Below are 25,981 nucleotides of genomic sequence, written 5' to 3'. Positions count from 1 at the left end.
GACTAGGGAAGGAGGAACAGAGTCCTTTTCACCTCTCTCAAGCAGCCCGGCTAACCTCTTGTTGCTCATGAAGCATGCAGCTTGTTAGGAGAGCAAGGATGTGCACCAAGCCCATCAGGGCACTTCAGACTGCTCTCTTCTTGCAGGCCAACATCCCTTTGCACTGAGCGCACTCCATGGGGGACAGGGAAAGGAAATAAATATGCTTGTTCAAAGAAAAAAAAATTATATTAAGAGCTTTCCCCCCCTTTTAAATAGCATAATTGTTTCCTTTTCTCTCTGATGTTGGAAGAGTATCCAGAACCCCAAAAGAACTCCACTTTTTCTTTTTTTTATTTCTATATTTTTTGTATATATAAAAACTAAGAATTAAAAGGGAAAAACCCTTGAAAAATAATTAATTCCAAGGAGGGGAATTAAAAAAAAAAAAAAGAAGAAGAATATCATCTGCTTTCCTGTCACCAGATTGCCAAACAAGAGCTAAACACTCTCTGGATCTTCTTTCCCAAGCTAGGAGGGCCCCATTTCTGCTGCGCTGGTTTGGTTTCATTTAAGTAAAGTCCACGCTTTAGAAGCTGCCTGCCCATTTCAGATGACCAAGCAAGCTTTGGGGAGGAATGAGGGGGGAATGAATGACTGCCCGTCTCTCGCCCATCTCTGCCGACTGGGAGAAGGGCAGAGCTCTGCCTCGGCCGTGCCGAGGTGCCTCTCTCTTCTCAGAGCAGTTGGCGCCGTCGGATATGTACAGCCGTCTGGTTGGGATACAGGTGGAGGGTGTCTGTGTGCGTGCCCAATTGGATTTTTTTTTTTTGGTGGATATTTTTGTTATTGTTGCTGCTGCTGCTTCTTCGTGTCTAAGTGTCACCCGGATTTTTGTTTCCTTTGTTCAGACGCTGCACGTTCCAAGAGGGAGAGAGAAAGGTACACCAACCCGATGCCTTTCTGAACATCAGCCCATCTCTTTCCACTGCTTGTAGAACTCCAGAACATTTTTTATTTCTACACTGGCATTGGTGGCTGCCTGGATGGCAGACTGCAAGCAAGCAGAGACAAAACAGGTTATTTTTTTCTTGCCCTGTCAAGAAGACTGCCCTTCACAACTTGGAGATTCTCAGACAGAGTCTGTCATAGCTAAAAGGCCCAATTCTCCTTCATGCTAAAGTTGCTCTGGCATGAGAGGCTTGCACAGACATGGAAATTACTTCTCCCACCTCCCCCAGCATACTTTGCACCACAAAAGCATGACAAATCAAGGGGCCTTCAAGGAAGCAGGAATCACGACTTATAAACTACACTTGGGAAATCCAGGACAGTTATTACCCAAGGCAGAAAACATAAAAAAAAAAAAAAAAATAAAAAAAAAATCAACCAGATTTTAATCTTGCTAGGAAGCAGAAAGGCTCAGTTCAGCCAAAGAGCTACTGACCTGCATGGGCACTGAGAACGTGCTTGGGTCCTCCAGCTGAAAGCCCGTGATGATGGTAACCATTCCTGTGGTGTCATCCTCTCCACTTCCTTGGGACACTGTCAGTTGTTTGCAGCTGTCCAGTATTTTATAGAGATTCCTGTCAGACAGATGCAACAAAAAAGAAACAGAAGGGGAAGTCAGAGGAAAGACCACTCGTTTGTGCAAACAGTTTCATATATGTTCAGGAGGACGTGTGGAAAGCAGGACTGTTTCTCTGTTGCCTGTTGAGGGCTTTTCCGAGACCCTGCTTAGCACGAAGTGTTTGGTGCTACGCAAGATGCACAGACGGATGCCCTAACACTCTCTCTAGGGAATTTTCTAATTACTCATATTGGAGCACCAAATCGAGCAAGCTGCATGATGGGTCGCAGTGCCAACACCTCTCCCCAAAGCCAGCTACCTGCTGGGAATCAGGCTGGGACATCTCCAGATGCTATAATCTTACCAGGCATCTAAATCTTGTCTCTTCAGTTTATGTCTCTCAAAGCTCTTCCCAACATCCTTCTGGCAACGAATGTACCTAAGGAAAGATCAGAGTTACTGAGCTCATGCAGAGCCCATCACACAGACTGAAGTTAATGCTCTACAGCAGGTCCACCAGTTGCTGCAGGACCCTTTCACAATGCTGGCTTTTATCAACCAAAATAACACCCAAAGGCGTGCCCAAGGAATCCCCTGTGAAATCCCTTAGATCACTTTCCCTGTCTCATCACCATCGCTGTGTGCAGTTCACAACAACACAAGTGTTTCAAAGCCCACCAGCCCTGATACAGGCCTTGAAGATGCAGTTTGTCTTCACAGAAGCACAGCTGTTTGTCCTTCTACAGCTAACCTGGGCCATAATGCAGTACAGCTCTTCCAGCACTCCTAGTGCATCAGTAAAAGGTACTGCTCAGTTTTATACACTGATAAAGAAACGCAACTCCCTCCCTTCCTCAGAAGCAGCTACATTTCACAGCTGAGCAGCAACTACAAGCACATCTGGAGAACCAGCTGCCAAATCTGTTACTCCACCACCTTCCCTCTCGCCAAGTGCATTCCTGAGGCCTGGCTTTCCCTTGGCCCACTCCTCACTCTGCTCCAAGGGATACACAGCCTTTTCCCACCATTGACATTTTCTCCTACCCCAAAATACACCCATTCCAAAAGCAAGGGCAAATCGCATCACTCTCCCACTCTCACCTGTTTCCCTTTTTAAATTCTGCCTCCAGATACCGGATGCTGTCCCGAGCACCTGCGTTCTCCTTTTTCAGGAAGTCTAAGCCATCGATCACTAACAGGAAAAAAAAAAAAGAAGAAAAAACATCTGGCTTACAGCTATACTTCCGCAAACTAATCCAGATGTGTCAAGAATTCCTCATCCCACTGAACTGTCTCTGATGCATGGCAGCAGTGGCTGCCACAGGAGGCAGAAGAAGTGGAGGGTGATCAGGGCTTCTCTCCTTCCAGCTGTTCTTCGATAACTTTGTTAGATTCCAAGCATGGGCCACACATAAAACAGGCCCCAAAAGTGACATGTGGAAATGGTGTTTCAGCTGCTCCAGCTGAAGTAAAGGACAACAGCAGCAGGAGAGAAAGCCACCACCTTGGCCCGCAGGGCCTCCTAGCAAGGACGGAAGGCAGGCTCAGTTATTTGACATGGAGTCCCCATACCTGTTCGAGGGATGATGATTATGAACCTCCCGCTGGTGGCCAGCTGCTTGACAACAGCCAGGTGCTGGCAGAGAGCCTGGGTGTCCGGGACAAGATAAGGAGACATGGCTGACTGTGCTTTGGGCTGCTGGAGACTGCCCTCCAGCTGAGAAACCTCCAGCTGAAAACACACACATGCAGAGACACTTGCTTCACATTTATGCTGAAACAAACAATCAAACAGGGCAAGACTCACCCTGCAAAGCTCCATCAAGCCATTCTAACCTCCCACCACATGGAGGAGAGGACATGGTTTAGTTTAGTGGGCATGGTGGTGTTAAGTTGACGGTTGGACTCGATCTTAAAGGTCTCTTCCAACCTAAATGATTCTATGGATGCAGCCGGTAGGTCAGAGGGAGGTGATTGTCCCACTCCGTGCTGCACTGGTGCAGCCCCACCTCGAGTACTGTGTGCAGTTTTGGGCACCTCAATACAAGAAGGACATCAAACCATTAGTGTGTGTCCAGAGGAGGGCGACCAAGATGGTGAAAGGGCTAGAGGGCAAGACTTATGAGGAGTGGCTGAGGTCACCTGGCTTGTTCAACTTGGAGAAGAGAAGCCTGAGGGGTGACCTAATTGCTGAGGGCTGACTTCATCACAGTCTACAAGTGCCTCAAGGGGGGCAGCGGAGGGAGAAGTGCTGATCTCTTCTCTCTGGTGACCAGAGATAGGACACAAGGAAACAGAATGAAGCCACATCAGGGGAAGTGCAGACTGGACATTAGGAAATGGTTCTTCACTGAGAAGTTGGTCAGTCACTGGAACAGGCTCCCCAGGGAAGTGGTCACGGCACCAAGCCTGTCAAGGAGTGTCTGGACAATGCTCTTAGGCATACAGTTTAGTTTTAGATAGCCTTGCGAGGAGCAGGGAGTTGGACTTGATATCCCTATGGGTCCTTTCCAACTCGAGATATTCTATGATTCTGTCTTTGCAGAATGGACTTACTGCCTCTGTGTGGGATGGGAGCAGAGAGCTCCCCCTTCCCTTCCTAGTTTCAGACATTTCAGCCACTACCCTGCCAGTTGTCAGGCTGGAACCAGCATCTCCTACCTGCAGTCGAAGCTGAGCCATATCTCTCATTAGCCTGTTCCGACGAGCTTCCTCTGCAGCCTAGTTACAAAAACAAACTTCCATATCAGTTAGCAGGAAAGACACAAGCTGACACTAGCACATGCTTCCAGAAACAGGGTGAAAAGGGGATACCTGAGTAGCTTTAAGGATCAAAACTTTCACCTCCCACCAAAGATCTGTGATTATAGTTACAATCTAATAGTAACCTACAGGAAATTGTGCCAAGTACAGAGAATTAGTCTACCTCTGCCAACTCACCATGTGAAACTGGGCTTGGGCCTGGTGCAGCAAGTTGTCTTGCTCTGACTGTGCTATGCTGATGAAGATCCCAAGCTCTGAGTTGAACTGCAGGATGCTGCCTTGCAAGTGGGTAATGAAGTGGCCAAAGCTCCGAATGCAGCAAATCCGAACAACAGACTGCAAAGAAGCAGACAGACAATCACCAGCCATGTCTCCCCATGGGAGTCATAGCCTGAGTCAGTTCTGACCCTGCAGCTAGCTCATGCTTTTGGAAAAGGCAGAAACTGCTATTAAAAAAGATCCAAAGGAAACATTTCTGATGGAAAAGTGCTTCTGAAGACAGAAACTGCAGGAGACAGCTGCAGGAAAGCCTACAGTTGGCCAGAAGGCTTTGAAGTGCTTGCAGTCTGGGCTTCCCCAACTCCAGAAAACCTCAGAAAACATCAACAGGCTCTCCCCCATAAATCTCTGCTCAAGCCCTCAGTGCTGGGAAAAGGAATTAAATAAAACAACAATCTATATCTGATTTTGGGGCAGGCATTACTCTTGGCTGGGCTGCTGAGCAAAGGCAGCAAAAGGTGAGCTCACGTGGGATGTGAGATTGCTGCACTTTGCTCCAGCTGTCCCAGCAACTTGAGATGACATTCAAGACCTCAGCCAGCTGGACTGTGATTTAACAAACATGGGTCCCACGTCACACATCAGAGCAGTGCCCTCAAATTGAGGCAGAAGATGTTTATGTATTCCCCGCTCCAAATGAAGTGGGTTGGCCTAGCAAGGCAAGACAGGAGAACAATTGCCTTTTTCTGCACACCTCCACCACCCAGAAATGATCACCTTGGCCCTCTCTGCTTCGAAAACAGACATAAGTGCTCTACAAGGGCAGAGAGTGCCACATGAAGTGAGATTCCAGAGACTTTTGCATTTACTAGAGAAGCATCACAGAAGTATCCTGCAGCTCCAACCAAATTCCCTTCATTCAAGGTAGGCCAAAGATAACAATTCTTCTGCCCAGCCAGGGAGGTTAGGAGACTTCATGCAGCAAAGCTGTCAACATGTGACACTGCTTCCTTTCACGATGACTCTGACAGGGAAGGGAAGGCAAGGCAATTTTTTGGACACTGATTTTTGGATAAGACAGATGACTGCAGCAACCACCAAGAACATGAACCCACCTCAGACTCAAAAGTTTGGGGTTTTTTTTGGCAAGAAAGAACTAGATCATCATCTGCACAGCTAAGACAGGCTGCATCTCCAGAAAGGGAAATGCAGCTTGTGCCAAGATTCAGGATCTACCCTGACTCACCTCCTCAACTGCTGAGAAAATGGGCCGGTCCTGCTCAAAGTTAAACCTCTTGTGTGCATTTTTCAGAGGGGGAAGATTTCGCAAGGCCACATCTTCTGGTAGCAGCAAGTTGGCTTTCAGGTCTGGGAGCTCAGCACCACTCAGAATGTCCTTGACTTCATTACATAGGGCCAGCCCTGGAGAGGATGGATGGGAAGCACAGCAATATATGGTGACTTATGTGGGGACAAAGAAGAAAGCTGCTTTAAGGCACACAATCTGTAATGATCAAGGGCAGAGGTTCTACATTACACATGTACTGTGAGCGTGTGTTGAAGGAGGAACAAAAAGGCCACCCACAATATAGAGAGTAACTGTCCCAAACAACCTGCTCGGTGCACCATTTCAGAAAAACTGTAGTTAGCTAAAGGTTAGCTTTCCCATTTGTTCCAACAGACAAGCATCCCTGTTTGAACTGTGCTTCTCATGAACCATGGGGATCTTTAGGCTGAGGTACAGGGCACACCACAAGCATTTGGAGCTTCAAAACTAGTTTCCACGACTGCCGTGACAAAACCATACCCTTACTTACGGTCTTGACAGTTAATTCCAATCAGGTTGGCCACACACAGACTTCACATACACAGGTGTGAGTGTTGCAGTATGCTGTCAGCCATATATAATGTATTAGTAGAACTAAAGTCTACAGGACAGTATTCAGCTGGAATGCTGTTTAAACACAAAACCAACACATGCACTATATTGCTTCCCATTGTGCTCATACACAAACTGCTACTGGCAAATGTCTCAGCCCGGGATCTATCATACACCATGGAAATCACTGATGACTAGGCTTGCTGAAACATTACATTGCCACTTTGTCCTCCAGTACCTGATTCCTGCAGGTCTGCAGCAGAAGGCAGAAGGTTCAGGAGCACAGACAGCCTGTTCCACAGGCTCTGAGAGCTCTGCAGGAACAAAACACAAAAGGCCACAGATAATGTCAAGTCACGTGTACGCAATAAGCAGGCCGCTTGGGTTTTCCAGCATCTTTCACAGACCTCAGAAGAGTAAACTTCAAAACACTTCTTAGGTCAAGATTATCTTAATTCAGCTGGCTGGGTATTTAACATCATCTTCTGTCTAGGACTGGGGACAGTAGCTTCAATATCCCCTTAACATCCCATCCCAGGGGAACGGAACAGACGCAGCCTTGCACCAAACACCAAGCACAGTTCCCACCTGAGCACACATGATGATGAGGTCTGTGTTTGTCCTCAGCCAGTCCAGAAACACCTTGACAGTGAGAAGCAGCCCTTCGTTGGTCACGATCTCTAGCTTCTCCTGAAGGGACCGCTCATTCCTGCAGGATTTGTTACTTGAAATGCTTTCCTCAGAGTCAGATACATCATCTGGAAAAGGAAGGCAAAAGCAGGATGGCAGGCATTAAACCCCTTGAGAAGTCAAGCCCTACTGGTATGAGAACAGCACTGGCTTAGTAAGAGTTGAATTGAACTTATCGGTGCCTCCACACATCCTCACAAAACCAGTTCCCTGTCCCCTATGCTGCTGATAAGAGTGTATCACTGTTGCATTTTCTTCTTTGTTGGGAGAAGATAGCTAAAATCTCCCTGTGAAGGTTTTACAATGCCTTAAGCCCTGCAGCAGCCTCTGAGATGCTCACTAACAGAGCAGGGGGAAGCAGCATGTGCTGGCACAAGGACCATATAATTTACTGCAGAGAACAGGGCCAGCAATCACTGTTTAGGTCAACGTGCACCAGTCTTCAGGCTATGCAAGAGAAGAAAATGGTAGGGCTATTTTATGACCCAGGGCCCAAGTGATTTTAAATACTGAATATGCTTTGCAGTAATTCTACAGACCTGAGGATCTCAAAGCCACTGCCAATGGAATTGCACACTAGCTACACGAGTGACCTGAGGTCAAGATAGCAGCAAGCCAGGAATGAACGATGCATTTTGCTACAGTCCCTTATCTATCTGGACTTGTGCAAACCATTTGACATTGTCCCACACAACATCCTTGTCTCTGAATTAGAGACATGGATTTGACAGATGGACCACTCGGTGGATGAGGAATTGGCTGGCTGGTTGCACTCAAAGACTTGTGGTCAATGGCTCGATGTCCAAGTGGAGACCTGTGATGAGTGCTGTTCCTCAGGGGCTGGTATTAGGACTGGCACTGTTTAACAACTTTGTTGGCGACATGGACAGCGGGATTGAGCACACCCTCACAAAGTTTGCCGACAACACCAAGCTCTGTGGTGTGGTAGACACGCTGAGGGAAGGGACGCCATCCAGAGGGACCCTGACAGGCTTGAGAGGTGGGCCTGTGCGAACCTCATGAAGTTCAACAAGGCCAAGTGCAAGGTCCTGCACATGGGTCAGGCAATCCAAGCACAAATACAGGCTGGGCGATGAGTGGATTGAGAACAGCCTGGAGCAGAAGGACTTGGGGGTGTTGGTTGATGAGAAGCTCAACATGACTCGGTGATGTGTGTTTGCAGCCCAGAAAGCCAACCATATCATGGGCTGCATCAAAAGAAGCGTGACCAGCAGGTTGAGGCATGCAATTCTCCCCATCTACTCCTCTCGTGAGACCCCACTTGGAGTACTGTGTTCAGCTCTGGGCCCCCCCAACATAAGAAGGACATGGACCTGTTGGAATGAGTCCAGAGGAGGGCCATGAAGATGATCAGAGAGCTGGAGCACCTCTCCTATGAAGACAGGCTGAGAGAGCTGGGGTTATTCAGCCTGGAGAAGAGAAGGCTCCAGGAAGAGCTTACAGCAGCCTTCCACTACCTAAAGGTGGCCTACAATAAAGCTGGAGAGGGACTTTTTACAAGAGCATGTAATGATAGGACAAGGAGTAATGGCTTTAAACTGAAAGAGGGTAGATTTAGATTAGAGATGAGGAAGAAGTTCTTCACAACGAGGGTGGTGAGGCACTGGAACAGGTTGCCCAGAGAGGCTGTGGATGCCCCCTCTCTTGAAGTGTTCAAGGCTAGGTTGGATGGGGCTTTGAGCAGCCTGGTCTAGTGGAAGGTGTCCCTGCCCATGGCAGGGGGGTTGGAACTAGATGATCTTTAAGTTCCCTTCCAACCCAAACCATTCTATGATTCTATGATTTGAATTGCACGGTCATTTCTGCCTATTAGCACAGCAATTATCATTCAATAAACCCTCAGAATCAAAAGGGAGGAAGTAACTTATTCAGAAACCACCCCTGACAGAGTGTTAAGACCATTAAATAGCTCAAGTTTTGAAACAGCACAGCTGAGGCAAGGAGAGCTCAAACCTAAAAATCACATGGGTTAATTCATTCAACCTGGCTCAATCAATCTCTCATTTTCTACATCTATAAAGGTATCATGGCCACATTTTTCAAATACATTCCTGGAGCTGCAACATCTGGGTAACCCATTGAAAGAAAATGTTAAACAGACCAAAAAACATTTGTTTCTTCCTTAACCCTCATCTCTTTCAAGTGGCTATGAAGCAATGCCGGGAGCCAGTAAACATTAACATGATCTAATACTCCCACTTCAAATCCTGGCCCAGGCAAAGCCTGAACCTTGCCAGTCTGCAGGCCCATTGAATTTGGCAGCATGATGCAAAAATGTTTCCTTGCTCCAGGGAAGCTGGGAGGAATGACAAACAAGACCGAACAGGCCCATGTGGTTTTATCTGAAATACAAACAACTCCCTGTAGTGCATCACATCTCCCTTTCAAGCTGTTTTTTCCCAGAACATTACTGAGTTGTGTAAGTTGCATGGTAATAGAGACATTGCAGCTCCACCTGCTGTGCATCTGCAGTTTGGTTCAACCCTGAGCACTCAGCAAGCCAGTGTTCAGAGGGTCACAGAAATAGGCCCTCAACTCCTCTCGCATGCACCTAGGTCACATCTTACAGACAAGCTCCTATGAGAGCTTTGCAGAGTTGACAATCTGCCATCTCATGGAGAACTTCCTGGACTGCATCTGCACTGTCCGTCACCAGAAGCACTAGTAAGTGTCTGATTACAGAGATTTCACATGGGAAAAAGGAATATAATCCAAATTTTTAATACCTGCTGGAATTATCTTCTGTATTATCAGAGCTGCTCAGCATTTAGCTGGTTGAGCAGAACAACAGATAACCCTGACCAGTTGCAGGTGTTTCCTTTGCTCAGCACACATATTCCTGGATGTCAGGCAGTAAGAGTAAAGCTCCTTCAGGAAACACCCAACCCAAGACCTGCCCAGGACTTGGGCAACCTGCTCTTCCAAACCTGGCCAAAGGAGAACTTGCACCATAAGATGGGGAGGGGTTTTAGCAAACAGACTCCCACAGCTTGCAGTTTTCTACACAGAACCGCAACAACAAATATTTTGAACGAGGTCACTGATCCTTACCTTGCTCCACCAAGCTGGGCTTCTCCAGATCTCCATTGACACATGGCTTACTTTCTATTCCATCCTTCAAGACGCGTGGTTCACTGTTTGGTTTCAGAAGGATGTTGCTGAAAGTGGGAGCCAAGCGAAAGCAGCGTTTGGTCTGAAACAGCTGGGTGGACATGGCCTGGAGATTACTGGCTATGCTTGCATCATTAGTGCTCAGGGAAGCTGGCCCATTGACTGCTGGATCTGGAGCCTCAATTTTAGAGATGCTTGGGCCCTTGGAGTCCCCCAGCCCACTGCCATCCACACAGTTTTTTAAGGCTTCTTTGGGCCCGCTTTTGCCTTGGCCGCTTCCCTCCTCACCTGGCTCATCCTCCATGTCCTCCAAGTCGGACCGAGATTCTTGGCTGTTCATGTCAGAGTCCGTCTCCACATCAAAAGCAGCTTCTGCTTCCTCATCACTCTTCTCTGAGCCACTTTCTGAGCCATCACTGCCCTTTATGGAGCCCTGGCTGGAGTCAGAGTCAAAGCCCTCACTCAGGTCACTCTCATCCACCTTCTGGGGGTGGCGACGGCGGCGCAAACAGGAAAGGCGGGAGTATTTCTTGCTTTTCTTGCAGTCATTCTTCCGTTGTTCCTCACTGGGCTGATGATTGGCCAAATCAGCTTCAGTTTCCTTCTCAATTGAGTTCAATGGCTCCCGCAGCTCCTGGTCATCTGCAGGCATTTGAAATGAGACCACAAGTTAAGAAAGTCCCAATGTGTCACACAAGCTGCTTGCCAGCCCTGAGCCTGGGGAAACAGTAGTGCAATTTCAGCCATCACTTCTATTAGTGTCTTTAACCAGAGAACAAGTAATGGCAACCCTAGAAGAATGACCCATTTTCTAAAAGGCAACCAGAAAGACTTGGGAAGCCTGGATTCCTACTGCCCAAGCTGTGCTGCTCCATTATCAGGCAGCCTCAATGCTGAATGCTGCTAGACCAGCACAAAATACACAGTTGAATCTTAAACCTTTTCCCCAGCTTCCTATAGTCTGAGAGCCAAGTGACCCCCCAAGCAGGGCAAGGGCACATGCCAGTCAGCTTGATTAAACCAGCCACTCCACCCTGTAACTAGACTGAGCTGACCTAATCCCTTCCTTGACCAACATGCTCACAGCCTTTCCAGCAGCCCTATGTCACCCTGACAGCTTCAAAACCTATACAGGGGAGGAGTCATTCATTGTTGCTTTTGACCAGGAAAACTCTAGGCTTGCACTCTGTGAAATATTACAAATCGACTGTTTGCAGGGGAAAGATTCAGAAGTTTTAGTCTCTGCTCAACACGATCTCCCAGAAGCTAACAATCTATTTTTGTTTGAGCAGAGATGAGGTATGCTGAGCCGGGCCTCCCTCCCTTAGACACAGCTCTGCCCAGGTGTTTCACCTGAGATCATCTCCTCAGTGGAGAAGAGAGTCCAGTAAATAACAGCGAATAGAGAGACAGAAAATAAGGAGCACGCATTGGGGTAAACAGATGATGAATGAGCTGCCAAGAGATAGAGAAAGATAACTCCTTACAGCAAGGAAAGCAAAATTTTCATCCTGTGATAATTCTGATACTCACAGAGAGCATCTAAGTGGACACTCTCTGCAGATTACGCATCTTTGGGGATTTCAGCCAGTCAAACATCAAGATGACTCTAACACCACTCAGGCACTATACTACAAAACCCATGCCCAGGAGATTTCGGGAAGAAAAGTAAAAGCCAGCCCTATAGGCAGGCAGCTGGGAAGACCCAGCTTATACTGTCTCTGTTCTCTTACCTGTGCCATCACTCTGAAAGGCTGGGACTGGATTTTCCCCTTCTTCTAGCTCTGCCTGCAGGCGAATATTGACGTGATTTATCAGGTGAGAGAAGAGGGCCAGCGTGAAAGCGATGGCTGCACTGTACTGCTTTGAACCTGCACGCAATAAGACAGTGTAATGAGGTGGAGGAGACTGACCACTAGTTCAGAACATGAACGCCAATTAAGACAACATCTTCAGCCTAACTGGACTGCTGAATGTTAATCACTAAATTTCTGAATGGCTGAATAAAGCACTGGTTACCTGCCCTCTTGAGGCTGTGAACACTCATAAGGCAGATGATCACCATGCGAAAGATCAGGAGATCAGGAAGGAAGGAGTAGCCACTCTCATACTCTTCTTCATCTTCACTAGTTGAGCTCAGATTAGGAGGAGAGGGCAGGTAGAACAAGCACAGGTTGAAATCCTCCAGCACAGACTGGCAGAGAGATGTCAGCTCAGAATCCAGAGAGCTTAACAAAAGGAAGAAATAAACAATAATTATTATTCGAGACTCAAGCTCCTGGCAGTGGAAACGGAAGCAAAACTGGCAGTTAGGCTATCCTTTAGCACTAGACAGGATGAAGCACCAGGGAATATACTGCAGGCAACGACAGCTATGGGAAGCAAGTGAAATTAATCAGATTATGTTTTCCTCTCCAAAGCTGCTAAATTAAAGACAAATAGTAACCACAGCATCTCCCTTCGAAGAAATGGGTCACCAAAAAATATATGACTTCTTCCCTGGGAGCTCAGGCAGTAGCCATCAAGACACACAGCACTTCAAAGCTAAAGGTAGCAAAAGTTTCAGATCCACTGCTCAGTTAAAGGATGACAATGCAGCGCACAAACTGGGGACTCAAGTTTTCCTCCTCCCATGTCTCTAACTTGCAGCCCTGTAAGAATATTCCAAAATCCTCTGTAGCTCTTAGCTACTTCAAAGGAAGCACTCACAGTATTCAGTATAATCGGTGATGGGAGTCTCCTAGTTACAGAATAAACCTGTCTGCAAAACATCTAGCAAATCCTTTTCAGGGGGCAATGTGCTTGGGAAATGGAAGTAATTTCCAATTTTGTTATGCGCTAAATATGTGTTAAGCGGATATCAAATCAGCCTGGAAGTTCCACTCTGGTATAAGTCAGTATCTGAAAGCTAATCCCATACTGGGCTGCATTAGCAAGCGCACAGCCAGCAGGTTGAGGAAAATTATTATCCCTCTCTATTTGGCATTCACAAGATGACATGTGGAGTACAGCATCCGGTCTTGGGGTCCCCAGTACAAAAAAACCCAACCAAACAAAAAGACACCGACAAACTGGACTTCGGGGGAATAGAGAACGTGACGTATGAGAAGAGACAAAGAGAACAGAATTTGTTCAGCCTGAAAGAAAGAAGGCTCGGGGGGTATAACCTTCTGTTTTCAGGTGCCAAATAGGTGGTTACAGAGGACTAAGAAAGACTCTTCTCAGTGGTGCATAGCAAAAGGAAGGGAGGTGATGGGTACAAGCTGCAGAAAAGGAAAATGAGACTAGATGCAAGGAAAAAAAAATTTCCACAGTGAAGGCGGTCAAACACTGGAAAGGGGACCACAGAAATGTCAAATCTCTGTCCTTAGATCCATTCAAAACTCAGCTGGTTGAAGCTCTGAGCAACCTCATCTGACTTCACATTTTAATCTATCTTCACAGTGGACCCTACTTTGGGGGAGGACTGGACCCCTAGAAGGTCCCTTCCAACATAAACTATTCCACGATGAGTTTAACTGTAGCCTGTGTATAAGCCCTTTAAAACACCTGCTCTATTTCAAGCAGTAAGAGTTTTATTTACAATCACCTGAAAGGCTCCTAGCAGAGACAAAGAAAATCCAAGGAAAAAAAAAAAAATCACACAGCTGTACAAAGCTTTCCTATTCTAACATGAACAGGTTATGCTATTTGTTTCTCCAAACAAGGTATTTGGTTACAGATTTCCAAATGCAATGAACAGCCCTGCACACATACAGACAGTGACTCTTTGCTGTCCTGTCAGCCTAAATCCAGTCCTTGCCAGGAAAAAGCATTTGATGACTGAACAGGGCAAGGCTGCAAGGCTCCAGAGTTCAACATTCACTCAGCTACTGGCTTGATTTAGCCAGAGTCGCAAAGTATTTAACCTTTTGGTATTTCAGCCTCCCTTGGATGACAATCTTCTTCACTCTCCCTGCAAGGTTAGAAGACTAAAGTCTTGGACCTTTTGGCAGAAAGCCTCAGCACAGGCACTGTTGTCCTACATGGAACAGTCTCTTCCAATTCAGAATGCCTGCTACTGTGAGTTATCAATAGAAGATATTATCTGCCGTAACCTTACCTGCTCTTTGGCTGCAAAAGACTCTGCAGGTACATAAAGCTCACCAGCAACCTCTTAATGTCTTTGCCTCTAAAAAGATTGAGAAGAAAACACTGTAAAGCAGGTACCCCGTCACAGAGATGGACTAGACTAACAAACCTCTCTTAATAGGTAAATCAGGTCTCAATTGAAAACTACATTCTGATGAAACTGGAGAAAAAAAGACAGCTTATACACTTCTAACTTTCACCAATATACCTCAACCGTCATGAACAGTCACCAGCTCCAGGGGAGAGTAAGAAAATCTCTCACCTCAAACTCTACACCTAGCCAACATTTAGCTTTTCTCCTGAAATTATGACCTGAGAGATCAAGAATGGGATCTAGACTGGGGCTCTCAAAATTCTGGGAACAGTCACTGCCTCAAATGGGCCATGTACCAGTTCCCACTTCCCAGAAAGACACTACTCTCAACCCAGAGGATGACACTGGTGGCATTGCAAACCCTCAGCCTGCACCCCTCTCCTTTTCTTTTCCCTATTACCGCTTCTTGCTTGGAGACAACTTCCTGGTTTCACATTTCTTCAACTGATGATACATTTTGGCTGCTTTGTCATACAGTCGCTTCAGGTTCCCATAGGCACCTTCAAAGGACACTTCAGACTGGATACTGAGATACCAAAATAGAACACATCAAAAGTTACTTTGCCACATTTTATGGCTTTAATTCACTAGAAAGTTATTCAGGCATCTAAGCATGAAGACAGGTACCTAGTGCTTTTGTTTGAACATGCTGGGATACTTAACTCCCACTGATGTCTTCAAACCCCACTTCAAGCTGCACCACAGCTCCATCTGCAATGTTTACATACCTTTTCAAATTTGTGCCTTAAGGCCATGTTCAGATAACTGAATTCCACCTACCTCACTAATCGAGGTGCCTCACTCAGCACCTCTACTCCCCATCAAACTTGGCTCTCAAGCACAGGCAGAGGGTCTCAGTGCAGCCCTGCACATGTATTTTAGTGACCAGCATGATGGTTTGGTTTGACCAAGGCTCGCTCTTATTAGCAGTCCTGCTCAAGGGTGAAATAAACCCATCTCTCTTCCCCCTCCCCTGAAACTCATCTGCTGAAAACAGTCAGAAGTCCAAAGTAAAGGAGAAAAGAATCTGGCACCAGCAATCACAGTGCACTGATTCTTTGTCCAGGAAGCCAAGATGTTCACAGACACTCACCAGCGTAAGTAGCAATAGGTAGCTTCCACATTGTAGTATTTGCTCCCTGCCAATGTCCCCAGCTGGTTAAAGGGCATGCCTGTCATGAAAGAGAGGGGCAATAGAATTAACTTACAATTCTCCAATGGCCCTACTAGAAAGCAGATCCTTTCTCTCTCACTACATTTCCACACAGAAGGGAAGCCAGGAGACACAAACAGCAGTAAAGCTGCAGTACATAGGTCTGGACTACTCGATCCTTTTGCCACCCAGGTTCTTCTGTCTTATAGTGCTTTTAGATCCTCCCCACTTTCCTGCTAGTTAGCTACATAAGAAAGCAGAGCATACAGTGCCTCCTCCTCTGCATTGATAATGCCATGGCCTTGACTCTGTATTCCTCTTGACATAGACATCACCTTATCAGCATTTAAGAGTTCTGTTCCAGCTCAGTGTGGTACATAAATTTTTATCACTTATTGGTATTTGGGATCAGCCTGTCAAACAACTCAGTGACAACTCTGTAAAGACAGCACAGAGAAAACGTTTTTCTGGAATTGCATACTTTTTAAGATAAGACAGGCCCTCACCTCTTGCCACAATGTATTCTCATAAGGTAGTCATTTCTGAAGGAGAAAGCAGCATGTGAGATTTTTTTGCAGGGGTAAAAAGAGGGAGATGACCAATAATGCTCTGCTTCTGGCAACAGACAGCTGGATCTTCCCTTAGCCAGACAAGCACAACTTTACCACATTCATGGAATTCTGAGATTCTCAGAGGTTATCATATGAGTAAGCTGAAGTCATTGGCAAAGAGCACCTTTGTTTTAACTCCTCTCTTTGGCTTGCTAGCAAGAGAGATTCTCAAAGAAGGAAGTAGTTTTAACCAGAGGATAAAACCACTCCTCTCTCAGCAGCAGGACATAAACCTGACCAGCGTAGTATCACAGAGTATTGTTTTTAGGTTGCAGCAACATGATTTCAACAACTAAAAACTCATGGTAACTCACTCACCAATTTGTGGTGCAACAGAAAGGGCTTGATAGTAAAACCGCTCAGCCAGCAACTCTGTGTCCACACCTGCCAGTTCATTCTGATAGCGAGCTGAAAGAAAACCACACACCGCACATCAGAAACCAGAAGGCAGTGTCTTGTCTTCCCTTCTGCAGAGAAGCACAGTTTCCCTACAGATTAAAAATACCACAAAACTAGAAATACTGGCTAAGTCAACAAATCCATCAAAGAACCGCTCTTGGCAAACACAGAAATGTACAGAGTTTGCCAGGCCTGTCTGAAGCACTTCTATTTTAACTGCACTATTCCACACATCACAACCCCTGCCACTTCAAGCAAAGGGGATATCCCTCAACACTTGTGGCAGCCTGTAAGCAAAAGTAAGAAATTCTTCTGCTCCATGTGTTAAGTGCTGATTCATTTATCCTTGAAATAACTCAGAATTGTGCTCCATTTTCCAGTACCTCAAACAGACTATATACTACTACTGCAGAGTGTGAAATCTAAAGCAAGTCAGTTGACCTAATAAAATACCTGGCTGTGGCTAGACTGGACTTATATTAATTTTTTTTTTTTTTTTTTTTTTTTTGTGGACAACAGTAGGCATTTTGGAAACCTTAGGTGAAAGCATTGTGAAGAGGTGAACACGTTTCTGTCCCACCAGTCAGGTAAGTCATTCTTACTACCCACATAAGGCATTTATCTGCAATGCCATTTTTAGGCTGATTCCTGTGCAACGATAATGCCAAACAGCTTTCAAGAGCTTGAAGGCTGCTGCATGTCAAGCACATTTACCCATGCCTCACTTCAAATAGCTGTTTTTCACACAGTTACATGTTTTCTCACTGTCTTCACTCCCACATGTTCACAATCAGGCAAGAAGCTGACACACTTACCACACACTTCAGGAGGTCGTGACTGTGGGATAGACATGTCTGCTATAAAAAGGATGACACGCAGCCAGACACAATGACAAAGAATCTGGGGCTTTGCAGTGGCCTACCACTCTGGATGGATTCACAATATTGCTTAACAAATCTGATTTTCAGTCACACTTGTGCTGATGACAGTGGCTCCGTAAGGCAACCTTAAAGCAAGTCTGAACTGAGAAGTCAGCTCACTTTGAGTTTCCTTCACACTGTCCAAACAACATAAATAAAAGCAAAGACTTCCATTCTTACACAGCCACAGATACAGCTGTTTATCAGTAGCAAACTCCTCTACTTGCCCAAAAACAAAGCTTCTGCAAGTTGTAGCAGTTCAGTTACCCACAAGGATTTCAGCTTATACCAGTCATTGACAAATGTGTCAGAGGGAAACCAGTGTCTGCAAGTAACTATGGCTGGTGACTAACAACGATGGACTCAGCACTGCACAGGCACCATCTTTTTAATGTATTAAAGGTTGCCCTGAAAGACGATGCTGTTCTTACCTAGATCTCCCAGATAAACCAGACATCTGTGACATGCCATCTGTGCCCACTCCATCTCCTTCTCCGATGCAGACACAGGTTTCTTGCAGCCTACATGAGAAATATGAAATCACATACACCAGTGGGTAGAGGCTGCTGGAAAGACACATGAGCAGCCTACACCTCTGCCTGAGACAACCAACATTTCATGGAATGAAAACAAAGACCACATGGTCAGACCACACTGTTGGCTGCCATCTATAGCATGTTATAGACCAGCACTGGATCACTCTTGTCAAAATGTGGAAAATAAATGTAGAAAATACATGTAGATGCTGATGCTCACCCACTCCCCCTTCAAGTTCCCCGCTGATTAGGGGCAGTGCATATCACTGTATCACTAACAGTCACTGAAATGACTGTCACTCAGACTTTGTCTACAAGGTATGCCACAGAGAGCTGGCTCCATTTGCACTCAGATGAGAGGACAAAGGCCAATTCCTGTCTACAAGCCATGTGATCGTGTTAACACAGCATTGAGTACAAGCTAATAAGGCCTGTCGAGAGGCTGATTTTGTTAGCATGGCTAATGAGGCCTTTGGATAGGAGCCGGCACAAATCCCTGGAAGCTAGAACAAAGTCTGAGCACACTTGCACCTGGCAGTAGCATACAATGTGGATGTACCCTCCCCAACGCTGAAGATGGAAATAAACTCATTGTCTCAAGACTGAGATCTAGATTTAGGACGGGCCAACCAAAAAGGGAGGAAGATAAGTAAAACAAGGAAAAATCAGGACAGCAAATCTGTGTTGTAGACAGAGCAGCTGCAGTCAGTTAGGAAGAACTGCCTCCAGACAAAACTGCCTTTGCATCCAGACGAGGGCAACAAAGCTGGTGAAAGGGCTGGAAGGAATGTCCTATGAGGAGCAGCTGAGGCCTTTGGGCCTGTCTAGTTTGGAGAAAAGGAGGCTGAGGGGCGACCTCATTGCTCTCTACAGGTTCGCGAGGAGGAAAAGTGGAGAGGGAGGTGCTGACCTCTTCTCCCTGGTATCCAGTGATAGGACACGTGGGAATGGTTCAAAGCTGTGTCAAGGGAGGTTTAGACTGGACATTAGGAAGCATTTGTTTACCGGGAGGGTGGTCAAACACTGAAATGGGCTTCCTAGAGAGGTGGTTGATGCCCCAAGCCTGTCAGCATTTAAGAGGCATTTGGACAATGCCCTTAATAACATGCTTTAACTTTTGGTCAGCCCCGAATTGGTCAGGCAGTTGGACTAGATGATTGTTGTTAGGTCGCTTCCAAGTAAAAGTCTAGTCTAGTCTATTCTATACTTGAACTTACAAAAACAAACAAAAAAACCCCAACCAAACAAAAAAAAGGCAGTTCAGGCAGTGGAAAGTGTCAAAAGCAACAGAGGAAGGCTCCAGGCAGCTGATCTGAACTAACTTAAGCCACCAAACATGACTCAGTTCCTGGGAGGGGCTGCTGCTGGGAAGATCGTGCTTCCCAACTCCCCATCAGCACCTTCTCAGCCAGCAGGGCCATGGTTCAGCCAGAGATCAGGAGGCAAAGGCTACTGCATTCACGCTTCCTCTCCAGAGAGCACTTACTGCCACTGGACAGACCAGTGTCATGGATTCAGTCTAGGTACAGTCTTCCTGTTGCCAAGGACTTCCACCTTCTGGAGGAGAAAATTCCCTCAAGCAGGAATCCCAAAAGAAGATTTTTAAGACCAGTCCAGCCTGCAGTCTGAGTTGCTTCCCTCTTGGCTTAGTTTAAAAGAGTGGAAGTGAAATCTGTAGGCTTAAGTGACCAGTGAGGAATGATTCCCACTTACTAACAGGCATTGTAGGAGTTGCATTATACAAATACATGGCCTTCAAATCTGTGTCCACATATGCTATTGGACCTATCCTCCTTTTCTTTTTTGCTTTGAATCCTCTTGCTCCCATTTACATAACCATCAAGTTGTGTCCACCCTAATTTGTAGTTCATATGGGATTCTTACACATCCACTTTTCCGGATATGTAAGGTTACATCTCTACTATCCAGTTACATACTCGTCTACTGCATCCTTTTAGAGAGCCTAAACACATTAAGAAACCTGAATAAGGGAAGCCTTTCAAATGCAATCATACACCACAGGGTACAAACCCATCTGGAATGCGCATTTCAAGAATTTATTAATTCTGCAGTACTGAGATACATTTCTCAAAGCAACAGTTGCCGGGGACATCTGCCTTTTAAACCAACATTTCAAAGCCGATCATGATACAATCGTCTCCCGGAACGAAGAATAGGATACCAGCAACTAAAACATTCTATCGCTAAAGACATACTAACTTCTCATATGCCAGTTTCTGCTGTCCTCCCCCCTGCCAGCTTTAAGAATGTCAATTAAACACTTGCTAATACAGTTCACAAAACATATAGAGGCTCCATTTCTCCCCTGGACCCACCCAAACAGAAACATGTGCCTTGAGGCCACAGAGCACAACCCAGGAGCAAATGTGAGCAAACTATTACAAGTTAATCGAGGATGTGAATCCATATGCAGCTTTGAGCTGTTTCAAGACTGTAAACACTGTTATTCTTCCTCCCCTAATAGGTAAGATACCTCAAATTACCCTGCATCTAACGGCATGCACAGAGGCAGTTACCTGAGACAGCTAACATACCTTATTGTGTTACAAGAGCTTCCTCATGTTCTCAGTCCAAGATTCAATAGCAGTTTCAAAGCTACACACAGTACAACTAGGAAGTACGTGAAGGGAGCACAGATAAAAGGGGCACCAAGAGGAGGAACAATATCTTACATCTAGTGAATAGAATGTCCTGACAAAAATCTGTTGATTTCAAGAACCTATTCCCCCAATGGCCTGTTCGTCTGCTTTAATCAAGCTTTTAAAAACATTCTGTACAGCCAGAAGTGCTCTTCAATTTTCCATAAAAATCTGCCATCACCAAACACTTAGTAAAGAATTTCCTAACAGCATTTTCTTCCTGTTAGAAACCCTTCTTTCTTCCCTAGTTTAGTATTAAAAAAAACCAACAAAACAGTGCCATGGAAAACTGAGCAGGAGAGACAGTCTGTTCTAAACAGACAAGTGGCTCATCAGAAAAAAGAAAAAAAAGATAATCCCTTAAATGCCGAAACAAAGATGGACTAGTACAAGGGGAAGCCACCTCTCTGGGATTCAGGCCTTACCCACTAGTCCAACACACTGAGCACTAACCTATTAGAGGGTCCGTTACGTGCGTCCAGTCAATACAGCACTGCAGCTCTAGCTGATAGTGAGACTGAATGTAGAGGAGAAGGTGCTGGTAAAATCCTATGCCAGCAACTAAGTGAGTCCGGTACGCACACTCCAGAGTGCTACGACTGTGAATGTGCTAGAGGGAAGAAAAAAATGAGAATATGTTAATGCAGTCCAGGTAACATTTTAGGATGGCCACCCAAGTAATACCAAGTATGAAGCAAGATAGTGGGTAGCTCAGCAGTAATTGTTTTTGCACAGTTCTATACCTCCTCTTGCTCAACAATGTTGTATCTACTAGTATTTACTAAGGGTCAACATCAAGGAGAAATACTTGCTGCAACAACAAATAAATAAAATCAAGGTGTCTGGTTAGAGCACCTTAAACACATTCAGACAACCAGATCACCAGGAGAGAGTTTATGGTGTTAGAAAATACAGGCGTGAATACTGTGAGTATTTTCCAGTGATCAAATCCAGTAAAAACAATCAGCACTGACAAAGCCTCCTATGACCATTGTTCTACATGGTGATACATGTCTTTTGAAGATGGGAAGACAAAAATTGAGCAAATTATGTTGAAATATCCTCTGCAATAGCAGCTCTCTCAGCAGATCATTAAAGCTTACCTGCCCACAGCTAGACAAAAAGTGTATGTTCAGCTCCATGATTAAAATTCAGGAGTGCCTGGCTTCCTGCCCTGTGGTCAGACAACTTCTCCAAGCAAATGAAGCTTTTAACTTGGTCTCACCCATTGCACAGCCAGAGACTTTCTCATGCCAGAGACATAGATACCTGCCTTTTTATTTGTTTTAATGAGCTGGATAACTTCATAGTAAACTTTTCTCCAAAGCAGTTCTTCTGCTTTTCTTCCATAATCCACTGGATGCAAGAACATCAGCTTCACACACAACTCCCGCAGCCTGAGAGAGACAGCAGAGAATTCACATTTAGCTACAGGAGCTTCAAATACAGCTGCCACTACATGAGCACGGAAGAGGAAACTCTGAATTCATTATGATGGATGAGCTAGGCTATCTGGTGATGGTACAGCTTGTATCACTCCCACACAAGAGCATCTGGAAAAGCCATACACCTAACCAGTTACTTTGGCTCAGCTGGCCACCAGTAACTTCCTAAATTGCAGTAATGTCAAGAATTGTCTTGAAAGCTTAAAATATTACTAAGAATAATCATCCTTGCTAGGCACCCTCTGAACCTGGTAAAAGACTTCACACACATATAAGAAGTTTCTTCACCACACAGTTTTTTTAAAGATAGTTACAAGGAAGGCATTGGCCAACATGAAGATGACTTATTTGTATTACAAGGACACTCAGGAAAGCCTCCAGACATGGACTGTATGGTTAGGTGCTGTTCAAATACAGATCTGAAATCTAGCCTCTGCTTAAAAAACCTGGAGGGATCCCAGGTCAACAGGTGCACTACAAATCAAATACACCGTGGAACTGCAGATTCAAAACCTCCACCTGTTGCTTCACGTGGATTTTCTCCAGCCAAATATAAAAAATAAGCGCCCTTCCCAACTTACTTGTTCCTCAAGCTGATGTTCTCTGGCTTGAACACTTCTTGATACGCTGCCTTATTACCAAGGATGAGATCCAATCGATGAACAGCCTCTACCACTGCTCTGCAAGCCAACACAGAAAGAAGACTTTCAGAATAGCAGGTTATCTGGGATTATTTCATGAGACATAGGATGTCTGCACAGACCCATACTAGCCTAGTTAATTCCATTATTAGCAAGCTGCATTATACCACCACACCATATTAATTGATTTCCTTTCTGCAGTCTATTTTAAAAAGCTTATGGAAAGAAGAAGAAAGCAGAGTTACATACACTGTAATGATTTTGCTGCAAATCAGCTTTTTAATCACCAATTACTACTGCCTGTCTGATCAAAAACATCAGTTATTTCTATAGTAGCAAAGTCAGAAATGTCTTTGGACATGTTACCAACTTTTAACCTCTGCAATTAAATCATGCTATACTTACACTCAGATTAATTTAAACATCTTAAACTCTATGAATAAAAAATGGATTGATTTCTAGCAGGTACCATTTTGATAGGGTAAGAGTCAAACCTCCACCAATTCCTATTTCCTTACCGACTCGCCTATAAAAGAAGGCAACTCATGTCATTCTCATTTGCCAAAACTTCCGGGGCTTCATTACAGTGACTCATTGACCAAAGCCCTTAAAGACCTCTCAGTGACAGGTAACAGAGATACTCAAAACCAGCCTAAAATATGAAATTTGTTATGAGACTTCCCCCTGAAAGCCAGCTAAAAGACAGACCAAGCAACCCCCAAACCTCTGAGTCATGCAAAAAAATACTTCTGTGAATCACTGCCCAAGACTGTCCTGGAGGAGGAATACCACACTGTATATAAAATCTCAAGCACTCAAAAGTTTGTAGCTGTGAACAAAGCAGACCACAACTCCAGAACACTGCAGTGAAATAAAACCAGGGACCTACAGAAGCATTAGTGCTGACAGAAAGTACCCTCATCAATATCTCATGGACAGTTCAATAAAGCCAAATCGACCAGCCACATTAAATCCTTCCTACCAAGAGAGGTCATGTCTAAACCTCTGCCTTTGTTAAGCCTGTATTTGAGGTCAATAAACTGACTCCTGAAATTAATTTTTCCAGCTGTTGACTCTACATGTTCCTCTGTAAGAAATACATCCTCCAAGCCATCCCCAGCCATTAGCTATCACACTCCACAGGCACTTGTTCTCCCCCTCAACTTCACATCTATCTACCTGTCATTCCTCATTTGCTCTAATACCTTTACTGCTCCTACTGCTGAGCCTGCCGCACATGGAGAGCTGTTTAACAAGAAGCTGAAGACAACCAAGATGCATTGTAAATACAGAATGAGACAGACCTGATCACAGCAAACTTCTGCAAAGCAGAACAGTTAAATGCTGCTACCAGCCTGCTCCCCCACCCCAAAATCTCCATCATCTGCAGAATGCAAACTCCCTCATCACACTCACAGCACAATGCAATGACTGAATCCTTTTTTTTTTTTGCACACGTACACAAATGGTTGCCAGATTGAATACTGGGCACTTGCACGGCACTTGCAAGCAAGAGCATGCAAAATCATGCTAAGGAGGTAGGCTGAAACCACCACCACTTCCTTGAAAACTACAAATATTACTGTAATGTAACTGACGGTTTCATAAACCAGCCCCTTACTAGCAAGGCAAATCTCCTTTCACAAACCCACCACACCAAAAGGAACCTCCCTGAAAAAAACCCAGAACATTCAGGAGCTCAAAGAGAAAACGTCCCATCTCATGCTATGTCACAGGAAGTCTTTCATCCAAGGGTAACTGGAAATTTCACTTGTTTTCAGTAAACCACAGAACCTGACAAAAGAAGAGAAGCGTAGGGAATAGGACTGTCTCACACAATGGCTTGAGAGATCAAAACACCACAGAGTTGAACCAACTTCTTCCTAAATAATCGTGAATAAAACCAAGAATAGAGTAAGAATCACACAAAAGTCTGCTACTAACCTTGATAACCACAGCCGCTTCTGCTCACTAGCATCTTTCTCACATGGCCTGAAGGTCCTTTGCAAACTAACAACCTAATATCCTCAACAGAAAGTAAGGCAAGCAAGTAAAATGCTTTTTGGTTTACAGGTAAAAGGCAGTAAGTATGAAGCATTCATCCAAGCTCACAGCATAGTGGAGGGGAGAAAAAAAACTAGCAAGACCCCCCCACACACGTTTAGTTTCCCCAAAATAGATCTCCACAAAGCAGCAGGCAATAAACATATCCTTACTGCAACCTGGATTATTGTCCTGTCACTGTATCTCTCAAAGACCCTCTCCAGTGAGTGCTGCAGCAGGAAACAAACACTGTGGCTCACAGGGAACTGATTTATTTCCTATGCAGAAGGGTGACCAGAAGAAAGGGGAACTGCTGATTCATTTGATTCCCAGAGAGAAGTATAGGAAAACTATGATCCTCTATTCCCAAAATAGGCAGTCTCTACATCTTCAAAATAGCTGTAAAAATGCATTCACTGTGCACTGAATCCACAGCTGCTCTGTGTCTGATACAAGCTCACATGTCACTGACACCTCAAGGTGGGAAATGATTTCACAGTGACTACAAGCAGTCGACACCTGCATCCAAGGACATGGTCAGCCCTTAGGGTGGGATGTAACATGTGCAGGTGTGAACCCCTGTGTCCAAATCCTCATGTGCAAGTTAACTGTGTTCAAAGGCTCAACTGACTCCTTCTCCTGCCACTTATTCAATTCAGATTCCTTTACAGGCACATGGTCCAGGCTCTCCCACTGCTCCGTAGCTCACATGCAAAACAAGCCTCTATTATTTTTCTGTCTAAAAAAAAGGTCACAAAACCTCATTTGAGAATCATCCTGAATTCAGCAGTGACAGAAATGCATCTTGATACCATGCAGCATGACACCATGAAATGACAGGAAAAAAAAAGCAGTTCCCAGATCTCCCTTTACAAGTTGCAAGCAAACAGACAGCTATTTGGCTGCCAACAGTATCAGTGGATAAGAAATGTGATCAAGCAGTTAAGGAAAGCCTACTCACATGCACCAGGACTCAAATGCCTGCCAAATGTGAAGTACAGAAAAGTCTCCTTCCAGGGATGATCTGAGCAGGGACACTGGAGGGTATTTCACCTTCCCCCTTCCCCTCGAGCACAGGGTAGGAGGCATCCTGGAGGGCATCTCCAATACAAACCT

At 45.2% G+C, this 25,981-nt stretch overlaps 1 protein-coding gene across 3 annotated transcripts; it reads right to left on the bottom strand.

Moving 5' to 3' along the window:
* Positions 1-427: 427 nt before the first annotated feature.
* SMG5 (SMG5 nonsense mediated mRNA decay factor) lies at positions 428-25,981 on the bottom strand. Of its 3 annotated transcripts, XM_010564083.1 has the most exons (22): positions 25,827-25,981; positions 22,763-22,861; positions 22,010-22,133; positions 21,190-21,346; positions 17,972-18,061; positions 16,540-16,629; positions 15,551-15,629; positions 14,858-14,983; positions 14,335-14,403; positions 12,252-12,460; positions 11,966-12,103; positions 10,173-10,874; positions 6,999-7,168; positions 6,649-6,724; positions 5,778-5,953; positions 4,490-4,648; positions 4,211-4,270; positions 3,122-3,281; positions 2,651-2,741; positions 1,914-1,988; positions 1,427-1,565; positions 428-1,033 (listed from the first exon to the last, which is right to left on the bottom strand). In XM_010564083.1, the coding sequence occupies exons 1-22, from the start codon at positions 25,964-25,966 to the stop codon at positions 950-952; spliced, it is 3,213 nt and encodes a 1,070-aa protein (XP_010562385.1). In that variant the 5' UTR covers positions 25,967-25,981; the 3' UTR covers positions 428-949. The 3 variants fall into 3 exon arrangements, with proteins under 3 accessions (XP_010562385.1, XP_010562386.1, XP_010562387.1); XM_010564084.1 differs by lacking the exon at positions 1,914-1,988; XM_010564085.1 differs by lacking the exons at positions 428-1,033; positions 1,427-1,565; positions 1,914-1,988; positions 2,651-2,741 and having other exon boundaries at positions 3,196-3,281; positions 4,211-4,287.

Source organism: Haliaeetus leucocephalus, unplaced genomic scaffold (genome assembly GCF_000737465.1).
Source record: "Haliaeetus leucocephalus isolate CR32 unplaced genomic scaffold, Haliaeetus_leucocephalus-4.0 Scaffold175, whole genome shotgun sequence".
In the NCBI taxonomy this organism is placed as follows: domain Eukaryota; kingdom Metazoa; phylum Chordata; class Aves; order Accipitriformes; family Accipitridae; genus Haliaeetus; species Haliaeetus leucocephalus.
The sequence above is the reverse complement of the archived record's forward strand: the minus strand, read 5'-3'. Positions and strand labels throughout refer to the sequence as shown.

Excerpts from the sequence above, each read along its gene's own strand:
- SMG5 (XM_010564083.1), bottom strand. The coding sequence starts at position 25,966 with ATGCCCTCCAGGATGCCTCCTACCCTGTGCTCGAGGGGAAGGGGGAAG. Across the intron at positions 22,134-22,762 it reads AACATCAGCTTGAGGAACAA|GCTGCGGGAGTTGTGTGTGA; the intron begins GTAAGTTGGGAA and ends TGTCTCTCTCAG. Across the intron at positions 3,282-4,210 it reads TGGCTCAGCTTCGACTGCAG|CTGGAGGTTTCTCAGCTGGA; the intron begins GTAGGAGATGCT and ends GTGTGTTTTCAG.